The 13672-nt window shown below is 37.9% G+C and overlaps 1 protein-coding gene across 4 annotated transcripts in view; it reads right to left on the minus strand.

The window, feature by feature from the left end:
- Positions 1–13672, minus strand: part of CTNNA3 (catenin alpha 3) — a 539182-nt gene that overhangs the window by 91388 nt on the left and 434122 nt on the right. For all 4 annotated transcript variants that reach the window (XM_063338117.1, XM_063338118.1, XM_063338116.1 and 1 more), the window contains one exon: positions 9361–9512. In XM_063338117.1, the coding sequence (XP_063194187.1) occupies positions 9361–9512 (152 nt within the window). The remainder of the gene's footprint in view (positions 1–9360; positions 9513–13672) is intronic.

Genomic DNA, 13672 nt, shown 5'->3' on the forward strand with positions numbered 1-13672 from the left:
TTATAAAAATATAAACCAAAAGGCATATTCAGGGATAAACAAATAAATTCCTCCCAAACCTTCTTCACAGTCGTGCTGATGTATCAGCAAGGACATGCATGACAACAGGACCAGATCTTACATTGTCACACTGATGTCAAAGCACAGTATGACACAGATGACAGCACTGCTACTCCATGCTTGTGCCAGCAAAACCGAGATCAAAATCTAGTACACAGACACTTTTTACTACATTTTTGAAATCCAATTATGTATTGAATACATTTGTAATGTAACTCACTGCTTTTTTGCACCATGCTAAAAAGATCCATCCTACCAGTTAAATGATTCCACAGTGCAAATAATGGCAATTGAGAAATTTCAACTAGGCCATGGACTGTACAGATGATTATGATCAGTAAAAGGGATCTGTGGGCAGATTTACACTGAGCAATGAAGATCTCTGAGCCAGAACTGGCACCACCACTGACAGCGCTCATTTCAGAATCAGAACCATAGCCTGAGCTATTAACAGTATTCAGAGACTGCAGTCTCCATTTCCAGGCTTGCATTTCTCATACTCCAGTGAACCATGTGTCAGGATGCATACTTTAATAGAGTATCTGTGATTTGTAACACTTTTGCTGTGTCTCTCAGTTCTAGTTCCAGAAATTCAGTCCTTCCCTTTTAACAGAATAATATTCATTCAATTTCTCTGGGAATATAATTTATATTAGACAGTAAGCACCAAATGGCAAGGAAGGAATACACATCACTTTTCCTTGCTATATGAAAAAAACCCTCAGCAAAGATTTTAATGTTCCAGAAAAAATACTGCCTTGTGCTTAAGTTTCCAATAAGCCACTAAACTAGAGCTACCAAATAATTCTGGAAAGTTCTGTTTTCCTGAAAGAGAGGGATAATTCCATGAACAATTAAAAACATAAACATATGTGACACTGTTGCAATATAATTTAATCCCTAAACTGGGAAGAATTGAAATTTAAAGTAGTATGTAAGTCAGAACTGTTTATGCCATACATTTCTGTACAAAGCATTTTGGCTTCTCTCTCTGAACCAGAAACCCAAGCACTAAGACATTTTGATGGTAAGTGATGTAGCAATTTGCTGCCGAGAAGTTCTTAATTCACAGCCTTGCACAATGCCTAAGGCTGTATAGCTTGGGCAGAAGACAATGCAGGATTTGCCAGGATGGATAATTGCATGTTTATATTGTAATGGATACAGTACGCAGCTAATACTTTCACCACTGCTCCGTGTACCAGAGTTTCTGGAATCATTCACTGTTTTTGCCTATATATACCCAGAAAGCCTTTTTTCTTTCTTTCTTTTTTAAAAACCAACACCACACAACATCTTTTCCATTAGCTGACACTTTACAAACTGGAAACCTAAGGCAGATTTAAGAAAATTACATTTTTAACTGGAGAAAGAATAAAAAAAAAAAAAAGAGTCATGTGCTGGATGTAAACAAGCAGGCATAAACACAGCAAACAATGGTGAAAGTATTGCAGTCTAGTAGTTGCATGCAATGTAGCAAGCAGCTGGCTTTTATAAGTAAGATTTAGCACACGCTATTGCTTTGTTTGCCCCATCAATTCTCCATTACTACCTTAACACTAAAATCTAAAAGAAAAAAAAAAGTCAGTAAAGTCAGATTTGGCTTTACAGGGCTGTGGACAACACTCTGCTTTCAACAGGAGGTTGAACCAGATGATTTCACAAGGTCCCTTCCTTCCGCGATCCTCTATGTGTGTTTCTCTTCTCTCTTTCCCCTCACAGACAAGGGTGTGAGACAACTAAAATGTGTGACAGTGAAAAGTAAGGTTCGTTTCAAGAGATACTGCAGTATTTTTGGTTTAGAAAGAAGGCTCAGTGAACCATAATATTTTGGACAGAAAGAGTAATAATTAATAGCATTAAAAGAATTTCAAATAATGAAAACAAGTAGTAGGTGTTAACATACAGTAACTACAGGCTTGAATGTGGTACTATCCAAGTGGTGAGTTACTGACTCTCCTTTTAAGTACTTACTTCCATTTAGTCATATCTAGAGTCACCTGGATGGCACGTGTGATCTGCTGCCTTGGCTGGGAAAGAAAATTTTCACCATCAGACGTGTATGCAAGATGTAGCCTGACAACATCAAGTCCTTTCTCATATATTTATACATGCAATTTGATGAAGTCTACTCCAACATATACATAAAACAATACAAAAATGCTACATATTCTTGCTCGGAAGGGAGCATCTGGTTTTGACACTCCAGTACTACAGGATGATTTCTCGGTATAGAAATAATATAGTACACAGACATAAAAGGCCAATTTTGGAATTGCATATATGGAGGTGAAGGGGGCACTTATCTTCTTACCCACTATTAATTTAATATGTAAAAAGAACCCACAATCTAAAACCAGAAATCTCCCTGTAAAAACTGAGCGAATGGCTGGAGTATGGGAGCAGGGGCAGCAGTCAGAAGGACGTACAATGAACCAAAAAGTTAAAACTTGTTAGTCTGAAAGTGCAGACACATAGAAGCACAAAAGCCAAGTAGTTTCTACTGTCATTTGTTTAAAAAAAAAAGAAACAAATCTGTAATTCCCCAACTACTCTGCTGACTCTAATTCAATGGTTTAAGCCTGGCAGACCTGAAGATGTGGGAGGAAAACGCCCGTCCCTCCTTGGGTGAAATAATAATGTATCTATGTTTTGGCTTCCACTCCCATGTCTGAGATTAAAAGGGTGAGGAGCTGCTTCCTCCTCTTCTGTCTCCCTCCCTCTACCTGAAATCACCATCTGTTTTTTAAGTGAATAAATCAACCTGTTTTTCTACTAACAAAGCTTTAATTTTTTTTTGTGGAAACACCTCAGCTCTTAAGAACACATACTTTTTATGGCAAGTGTGGCAACTCTAAAGATAACTTCTTAGGGTAACAACCTGCCCACACATTCAAGAAAGCAGGATGCAACTTTCAAGGAAAATCAGAGGGTGGATTTTATTTACAGATACACTGCTGAGCAGTTTTTTGCTCTATAAAGCCACAAAACCAGCAACACTATTACACAGAGAACTGGAAGGGTCATCTCATTTGTTGAAGATATTAAAGGTCTTAAACTAATGAAACTGGCAGAAGATCAGACCTTTGAGAGTTTGTTATATGGTACGTAAACATGAAATACAAGCAAAATCATATGTGTAGTTGTTTGCCAGAAAACAGAAATCGACTTTATGTTTATTTGGGAACATAAACTGACCTGGGACTAAATGGAGATTAGCATTTTTCAAAATGTCAGCATGTTAAACTGAAATGTATGCAGACTGTGTCCCAAAACTGTTGCAGTACAGAGCATTGTCACAAGACATGTGCAAGGTACAGTCAGAATAATAATGACTGAGTTTATGATGCTAATGCAGATGTAAAGATAAACAAGTAAATATTTGTACAATATGAGATGACTTCCCAGGTATACTGTGAGGTAAAGAACATAGACATTTTTGGAAAATACGTATGTAGATGAACTAAGATAGGAAACAACCTATGTGTTATTTGTGCTTTAAGTTTTCCCCATAATGATACCTCAAGTTTGGTGATCCTGACTCAAGATGTTAAAAAGCCAAGTAATATAGCAAGGACAAATAACTGCCAGAAGCGTTTACTTGCAAGCATGCATATTTGATCATGGCACTAAACAGTTTTAACTCACCTCTTACTTGGTTTCTGCAGCACAAACCACAAACATAACATTCCCAAGTAACACCATTTATGTGACTGATAAAAACCTGAAAAAGGAACAGGTGTACAACTATCCTTACGAGACGACAGGCACTTCTTCTAGGCTCTTTTTTAAAGGACATCAGATCTATCCTTTTCAGTCACACTGCATCTAGATGTATCAATCTTTGGATGACAGGACTGATAGAGTAAGCAATGAAAGCATCATTTGAGGAAGATAGGGCATAGAAACATCTGCTTGCTAATGACCAGGATAGAGCTATTTTTTCCTAAGTAATAAGGAAAGAAAATCTTCTCCTGGTTAAAAAAAAGATGACAACATAACAAGTACTAACTATGTTTATACCAGAAGCCTAGTTGCCTAAGTGAGCACAAATGAAAACACGGAAGTTCCCGCTTTCTGCCAGGGAAGCTGACAAGGAGCTGAGGGAAGGAAAGGTCAGCTCTGACCTACTTCGGTCAGACATGGCAAGAAAGTGATGAGAGGTGCAGGTCCAACCTGCTTGCTAACTGCCACTGCAGTCCTTCCTCATGTGCAATTGGTGTAGGACAGAAAAATGAAGAAAAAGGTATTTAACAAATTTCCCAATATATATATTTGTAATGAGTTAGCATCGCTCATAAATTTCAGACCAACAACAATGAAGTTTACCAACAATGAATTGTTGTTTGTCTCTCCTCCCCATAAGGTCTCAGGGGTCTCTTGGAAAAACAATCAATTATAAGACTGCAGTAAATGTCTTTTTTTCTCAAACACTTCCCTGCTTTGCTTTGTTTTCTCTAGCCTTTAAATAGAGGTTCAATTCATGTGTGCTATTGCCTGCATCTGACAGGATCTAACTCATTCCTACTACAGAAGTAAAAACAGGCAGAAAACCCTGCATGTGCAGAATAATTCTGCCATTAATAAAAGCAAAGGTAGAATTTAAATTAGACACTTATTAACTGGCCGAAAGAGAAACAGGATGATAAGAAGGTTTTCACCACTTGCTATCTTCCTTTCCGAGAAGTCCATGTTCTGAAAATTCCTGTAACTCTGCTGGACACAAGAGATCGAAGTCTGCTGTGATGTCTCTTACTGAGAGACATCAAGTGACTGAAGAGCTCACAAGCTCTTGTGGACGAACCCAAGAATTTGCAGCCAACAAAAGGAGAAAAAGGGAACCCATCCCAAAGGTATTCTGAGGTAACCAAAACATTTTCAAAAGGGTGATGCTGCAGATGCCTGAATGTGTGGCTGAACTGAGTTTGATTTTGCAAAGGAAATTAAAACCCACAGTAAAAGACTATTAGCTAAAGAAACAGGAAGACAAGGAATGGAATGGGGATGTAGCGAGGCTCTAGCTGAAATAAAAACAACTGGGTATGACAGAGAAAAAAAATGAATGCTTTGCCTCAGTTTTTTGGGGGGACTAGGGGTGGTGATGATGTACAGAGAACGGTGCAGAGAATGGCTGCTCAACGGTAATAAAGGCACAATCTGCAAAAGAAACACTCGAAAAGCCTAACACCATAAACTCTAAGGGAACCTACAGTTTCAATGCTAGAATTCTGAATGAAACAGCGCACAGAATACACATTCAGCAGAAAGAATTTTTAACTGCATCAAAATGATGCATTGTATCAGGTAAGAACTACAATCTCAATATACATTTTACACCTCTCATAAAATTAGGGAACACAGGTTCCTCATTCACTGCTTCCATGAACACGAGTTGTGAAAGCATTTTGAATAGAGTTTATGAACAGTCTGCCCTGTTCTTTCTCTCTCTGGAAAACTCACAGCAGTTCACTTGCGTATCTTCCAACAGAAACAAAGAATTCCATGAAACTTTGACTTCGTGAATTCTGTTCCCCTCTTTTTGGTCTATTTCTGTTAGGATGACTTTATTACTGCTTCAGCTATTGGTAGTTATTATTAATTTGAAGTCATAACCACTTTCCACCGTGTTCAATATCCTAATGGCATATTATTATCTGTACCTTCAATCCAGTTGTGTCACATTCTTCAACAAACTACACTTTCATACAGAAGCGCCTTCTTTTTCAAAAATAAGTTCTAGCATCAGTCTTAACATAATGCAACATTTAATATGTAGTCTCAAAAAACTGTCAATCTGTTTCCTTTGACCTTTTCATGTATTTCACATGACAGAATTCTTGTCTTTAATTTTACTATCTACCCTTATCTATTTCCATAACAGCAATATTCTGCTTATTGGGCACTATCCAGATAATGCCCAAATGTTCCTGTGCAAAATCAAGCTCCCAAAGCCTCTACAATTTAACAAAGATCAGATGTTTCAAGAGTCAAAAAAGGACTGAGGAATGTGGATGCTAATAAGCACACACAGCTATACACCCTGGATCAAATCTGACGATTTCAAATAAACAGCTTAAAAAAGGTATCTTAAGGGAAGCATCTTGCAGTTCCAGAGGCACTTCTATTACAGCTCATTCGTGCAGCACACCTTCCACTATTTAGTTGCTCTCAAGTATTATTCAGATTATCCCTGCAGGACTGGAATGAATGTTTTATGTATCTATGGTTAAGCTCGGACGTTGAAAAGCATATCTGATAATCTGCATTAACAACAGTATTTGGCAGCATTTTACAGTTAGGAACTCTATTTTTCAAAACATTCTCTCTATGTAATTACATGCTCGAAATGCTTCCTGAGGAACTCATCTGGAGAGTTTCTGGTTTTACTTTGATGTTGAAAAATTGCCCCCTGTGAATTGGTGTCCTTGTTCATTTACACTTCTCAATTATATTTTGATCAACAATTTCTTTCCCTGCTTCAGTCTTGCAATCCCCTGTAATCAGCAATGCATTGTTCTTTGGCATGCTATCAGTAAGCCCCCACAAGTTGGCCACAGAATACTTTTATTTCTTCATCTTTGCCGCCGTGGTAACAGCGTACATCCCAATAAGCATCAGATCTACTAAAGATTCTTACAAGCAGGCTGAAATGAAACTGGCATTGTCTGGAATGCACCTAATTAGGAATGCAACTACATCCTTACTCAAAAAATGAATGCCAGGGCTTCCTCAGCACTCTCTCTGTGCTGGCAGTCAGTATCTCTAAGGGATGGTGGAATAGCTGACTATCATTTCACCAAACCTCAAAAAAACCCTCTCATGGCAGTGTCTGAATAATGGTGTTCATTAAGTAGAAAGCTGCACATGTCCTTTTTAATGAATTTTTTCTTTTTTTATCTCCTGAGCTTTTGTCAGGACTCTGCAATTGCTGAGCTATTGAATACATTCAAATACAGCTGAATACACTTCAAGCCAAGTTGATTTCTAAGGCAAACACATCCATTGTTTAGGATAATGGGAGGTCCAGTACAGGTGGAGGCAGGCTCTTACCCCATCGTTCATAACCTCCAATTCAGAGAAGGAGGGTAGCTCTTTGCTACCCAGGGCTTCAGGTACAGCAAATAGGGCTATTTCTGATACTTTGTCTTTTCTTGCCTCGTCAAATTGCATGTGCAAAGCAGAAGTGGAAGACGGCACCGATAGAAATCTTTGTATTAAAACTGTCCATTTAGCTGTTGTGCAATGACGTACAGTTTTACAGATGCACTATGCACTAGTACATGTACACTGTGCACTTACTATGCATTATGGGTATGTACAGTCTCTTCAGATGCAACTATTTTCCCCTCATGCTTCAGAGAGAAGTACACATCATAAAACATCCTTTTCTTTTTTGAGTGACTGTCCACATACATACATGCATCACAGAGGACTGTGAGAATATACACTCAAGAGTTTCCTGCAGAGCAGTGTCCGCATCTTCATAGAGACTGACTGAAGCTTTGTTACACTCCTCAGTGCGTTGCCCAAAAATGAAAAACTCCATAAAAGAATAGTTAGTCATGATCATCTGGAGTTCAAGCCCAGGACAACTGGACATACAAAAGACTCAGATCTCACTAAGGAGCAGATAGAAACAACTCTGTAATCTTAAAAAAAAAAGAGTCCCTGAGTCACTAAGGAAGGCAGGATGAGCAATGCAGGCATTAAATGAAGCCTAACTGATCCAGAAAAAAAAAAGAGACATCCTAACCAAAACTCTTAGCCTATTCACTGAAACAAGAACTCATCAGAAGACCTAACAGAGGATCAGCCTCAGTCTGGTTTGTTTTGCCAGATAAATCCAACACACATAAACACCTCCTGCTGTGGGCAAGATGTATGTTTTGGAATCTCTCCTCAGTATATAAACAATTTCATAACTGACAACTGCAATACAGATAAGACATTTTAAAGAGTTTGCACATTTGAATTCCTACTGGAACTTTTTAACTTACGCACTGCAATGTGTTATGATTCACTAATATTCTCCATATTAGAATCATAGAACAGTTTGGGCTGGAAGGAACCTTTAAAGTTCTAGTTCCAACCCCTCTGCCATGGGCAGGGACATCTTCAACTAGATCACACTGCTCACAGCCCGGTCCAACCTGACCTTGAAGGCTTGAAGGGATGGGGCATCTACTACCTCTCTGGGCAACCTGAGCTAGTGTTTCACCATCCTCATTGCAACAAACTTCTTCCTTGTATCTAGGCTGAATCTACCCTCTTTCAGTTTAAAACCATTACCCCTTGTCCTATTGCGCCACTCCTTGATAAAAATTCCCTCCCCATCTTTCCTGTAGGCCCCCTTCAGGTACTGAAAGGCTGCTATTACGGTCTCCCCGGAGCCTTCTCTTCTCCAGGCTGAACAACAGGCTCCAGCCCTCTGATCATCTTCGTGGCCCTGCTCTGGACCTGTTCCAACAGGTCCATGTCCTTCTTATGTCGGGGGCCCCTGAGCTGGACGCAGTACTCCAGGTGGGGTCTCACCAGAGCAGAGCAGAGGGGCACAATCACCTCCCTCGACCTGCTGGTCACACTAGCCTGTAAAACGTTTTCATAGTTAAAAGAAAAGAGAAATCTGTTTCTTACTTTCTTCTCAACTGAAAAGATCATGCATATTGATGAACATACAGATATTGCAGCTCAGTTGTTACATCATTTGAAATGGGATTTGTGGACTGAAGATATTTGGTGGAAATTCTGCATCTGACAAAATTCTGTTGCAAATTTTAAAAACAAGCTGTTCTGAAGCATTTTCTTGAACTTCACGAAGAACACTAGGATAAGTGCATTGATTGTGACTGTGTAAGATTGACAGAAATCAGGCTGTTAAATCTCCTGGTGTGAAGCTGACGAAACTTCAACACAATATTATCAGGATCACTGAATATTCTCTCCATTCCTACATTCCACTAAACAAGGTTAAGGTTGAAGAGCTACAAGCAGATTTGGGTTTGTAGGCACAAGGTCATAATTAATGAAGTGAATGAAGATCTTTATCAACCACACACAAATAAATATTTAAGAACAAAACACATTTTTATGCAACATTCTGATCTGTCACTCAATGGAATTCTAGCCGCCTTGAGTTATAATCACGTGTGTTTCTTTGTAATCCAGATTTCACGATCAATTCAATCTGGATATGAGCTTAGGGGCATTGTCTACGTACACAGTTCTCAATTCTCCTGAAAATGCCCTGATGTATTGAACTATCAGAGAAATCAATATTAAACGAACAAATAAAAAACTTACCCGAATCATCATGACTGAGCATCTGATGTTATGAATTGTATCATACACCTTCTTCGAAATGTCCACAAACTGGTTATCATCAAACAGATGCACTGTGTTCTTGCTTAAGCTCTCCAATGCAATATTTACTTGACTAATAAACTCTGGAATCACTAAAAAAGAAAGCACAAACAGAATTCAGTGAGCACAAAAAGGATAAAACATAACTTTTGTTTCTGGCAAACTGCCTCACATTGATTAAACCTTTATTTAAAAAAAGCATTATAGTAATAACATGATTAGTTTTAAGTGCGAACACATTTGTCATTTTTATCACAGTGATAAAAATGCACTTGGTGGGCATGTTAAGTTGTGGATGGCTATACAGTACAACAAGAAAGAAGAAAGTTTTAAACGGGTGGTCAGGGAAGCAGATGCCAGTGATTCCAATAGTAATTTTACCCAAAGAATCAGGATGAATAACCTGGCTCAAAGTTGGACCTACTATTAAACAGGGTCCTACTATTTCAGAGTCTGCTTTCAGTCTGAACAGAGGCAAAACTACCAAAAGTTTGATGCTTATTCTCCAAATTAAAAAGTCCCACAACTGTAACCTGGACTTACCAAGGCAGTTCACCTTGTTCAACTGAATCAAACAAATCGTAAAATTGTAAATACCAGTTTGATATTAACCTGTGCTGTACCCAGAATGTCCTGGAAATTTTCTTGCAGTGCTCCATGGCCTTATTTTGCCCAGTGACCTGGTCCCATTATATGTTCCTTGATCCTTCACATCAATTTGAAGCAAAGGAAACCCAACACACAGAATATAGTGTGAAGAGAGAATGCAGCTGGAAAACCCATCATGCACAGAAGGACCTCAAACAAGCACAGATCAAACTCATTTGCAACAACTCATTTCCTATCACTTGGAGACTGAAGACACAGAAGAAATGGAAGTAAGGGGATAGAACTTCTGTAATATTGAATATGAATAACATACACTTTGTGGAACAGAAGCTTTTTTCAGGCAATGTGTTGGTTTCAAATACAAGTCCAGTAAGCTTTCCATCCCTTCCTCCACCATTAAGCATTGTGTAGTTCATAAATTCATACCACATGAAAGCAACACGACTAATACCTGAAGTACAAATCATTTCGGGCAAATTTTTATGTTTATAAGAAATTTTTGTGTAGACAAAGCTTCAGTTAAAGTCAACAGAACTTCTGAATTAGAAAACCTGGCATTAGCAAAGATGCCACAATAATGCTTTAACCCCTAATTCACGTGGGAAAACCCACGTAACCCTAGGAGACATTGGAATTCATTCTTAAATTACAGTAACTTCACTGTCTTTGAGCTCAGCCATTTCTCTCTAGAGTGTAGAACCTTTACTTCATATGTCAGTTCTCAGAAATAGCAAACTTCAGTTAATTCAGTGGTAATGGGAAGGTAAATTTTCCTCCGTAAAATAGGTCTCCACAAGTGTGAGACAAGTAGATGCCATTTAATTTAAAAAATAAGGTATTTAAAATCCTTTCTTCCTTCTTCAGATTATCACTTGAATTACCTTGCCTTCTGAAAAGGTCAATGGGAAGAACAGATTTCTTACATGGCATGGAAAAAAGACAACGTACATTTTTCATTAGCAACCAAATGGCATAATTAAGGAGAGTGAGTGCCTATCTATTTAGTGCTCGCTTAAATTGTTGGGGTTTTCTAAAGAAACACAATTATACAGTTTTAGAAAATGAATTTTTTTTTTCCTGTTAAACAAAGACTTTGGCCCCTAGGCCATCAAGATAATTGCAAGTGTGACAATTGGCAATTTTGAAGTAAACAGTCACCTCATACGTTTACATAAAATTAAACATTCAGCTCTTCACATCCATTGTAAAAATGCTGCAAAGGAGAATATAAGAAGTTTCCAGGAATTCAAAATTTTCATTAAATAGTCAAAACCATGAGGTGTTTTCCAGAGCCTCTTACACCCTCACTTCTCAGTTCACTGTACTTCATAGACTTTCACTTGCATTGTTATAAGGCACAGACTCCTGCTTACCAGCAGCATGTTCAGTGGCTGATAAACTGCCTGTGGGTGTCTTCTTCTACGGGACAGGATATTTCTTCTCAGTTACCTAGTCAGGCTCCATCCTGCACTCCATCCTTATTCCTTATGCTTATTAATGGCCTTTTTACAGCTCCATTTGAGGCCAAACTCATTATCACAGCGTGTTTCTTTGTCAGAATGAATAAATCACTCATGAAAAAGGATTTTAGGCAAATATGTACTCTATAGCTCATATGCCACTGGTGGAGTCAGTGCTAAACCACAGGCTGCACTTAATTACAGAAACATGATCTCAGTGGCTTCCCTTTGATAACATTTTTGAGATGGCTGCTTTTCATCAGTATCTTTTTTACGCACAGACAATTAAAACACAAGACTAAACTGTAATGCTAAAATATGTAAGTAACAACCTGCTAATGAAGTATAAAAATACATTTGAGCTACTATAAGGTTATCAAATAGTTTGTATTATTTGGTCATTTAGCCTCTACCTGATTAGATAATTCCCTCAAATCCAAGACTCCTTTCTTGATTTGTATGCAATTTATTTAATTTTTGAGTTCCTAACCAAATAACTACTTAAAAAGAGAGTTTGGTGGATATATGAGTTTTTATCCATGCATCACTGGCACCAAAAATACTTTACTTCACACACCCTCAAATGGTTCAGGCATTGCTCTGAAACGGTGCATTAAGTGGACTAGAACCACACTCATAATATGCATCTTTCCTGTACCCTACTTTATTCTTCTGGGCAGCCTAAATATAGAGGAGAAGTGGATGCAGGTAAAAATAGGTTGGACAAGATTGATTTTTTTTTATCTTTCAAAAGCAAAGAAAAATTAAGCAAATTGCAAGTAAAGTGAAAACTGTTGTACAATTGAGAAATATTATGAGATGTTTGTTATTTTAATATTGAAATATTTCTGAAAAAAACACAGAATTTTTATTTGATTTTTTTTCTTCCCCCTCCCCCCCAGTGAAAACAATGAGTAAATTTTAACATGAACATCTGAAACCCTGTCTTTCCTGAGGGGGAACGTGTGGAAAGGAGGAGTACGTTTTGGAAAATACCAATACTGCTCGTAATCTACTTTGAAAAGTCCTTAAACTAATGTACAGATTTCACACTGCCAAAACATATTCTGCACTCTTCTTGAAATTATGCTTATTTATTTTAAAATTCATCACGTCTTCCCTAATTCCTCTCTTGTTTTAAATAAACAATACTATTTGTCTTTCCTTGTAGGCCATGGTTTCTTAGACTCTAATATTTTTTCATTGATTTTGTCATCTTCAACCAAAACCAACTAACGAATCCTGTTTGCAGTTTAACAGCTGTCACAGCCCAACTCCTAATTCAGAGGCTACCACATTTAGACGTCACAATCGCATTAGGTAATAAAGAAAAGGAAACTTCGCTAACCACTTTATTCCAATTAGCAACTCTGTGCCTGTTATTTTTAATAACAAAATCATCAAGAGAACACCTTTTCCACTGTGCAGAAGGCCAATGAGAACAGGTGAAACATGAGCTATCCTACTTGCACCTTTGAATGAAGTTAAGTGATTAACATCACTACATCAGCGATCACAATAGCTTGATATTGAAAAAGCAACAGTCTCCACAGCTAAAATTCCCACACATATGCAACACTCACCTAAACAATGCCTTAACAAAATGAATATAACAGACGTGGACAGATATGACCTCCCAGAACTGATCAAAAAATAACGACTTCTTTTTATTTTTTCATTTTTTTTTCAATTCAAAATGCTTATGATTTTCAATTGGTAAAAAAACCCAAAAACACCACCAACAAACAAACAAACACCATATCATTTCATTTATTTGACAAAGGAGGAAAAAATCCCCGAGAAGCATCTTCATAAAAAATGAAACACAGATTACTTATTTTTCATCATTCTTACAGTCTGAAAATAAGACTATTTGTTAGGCTGCCATCTCTGCAGGGCAATCCCCAGTTCCCATCCCTTGTGCTCATGTAGGAATATAGGCAGGGCATGGGTGTCCCTCTCAGCTCCTCTCAACTTAGAATGCCATAGTTTCTCAAAGGATGTCAAGGGAGAGTAGTTGTGGTGCATTACTGGATGCACATACACACAATTAATCTCAAGAAAAATAATGTGTGGTAAATAACCAAACTTTCACCTTCAATGTTTATCTGTATGCATAAACACTGAGAGCAACTTACTGTATGGTGTAAATAGACTGGAAAAATGTTCAAGAGCTCCCACTA

The sequence above is a fragment of the Chroicocephalus ridibundus genome, chromosome 6, assembly GCF_963924245.1.
Source record: "Chroicocephalus ridibundus chromosome 6, bChrRid1.1, whole genome shotgun sequence".
Lineage (NCBI taxonomy): Eukaryota > Metazoa > Chordata > Aves > Charadriiformes > Laridae > Chroicocephalus > Chroicocephalus ridibundus.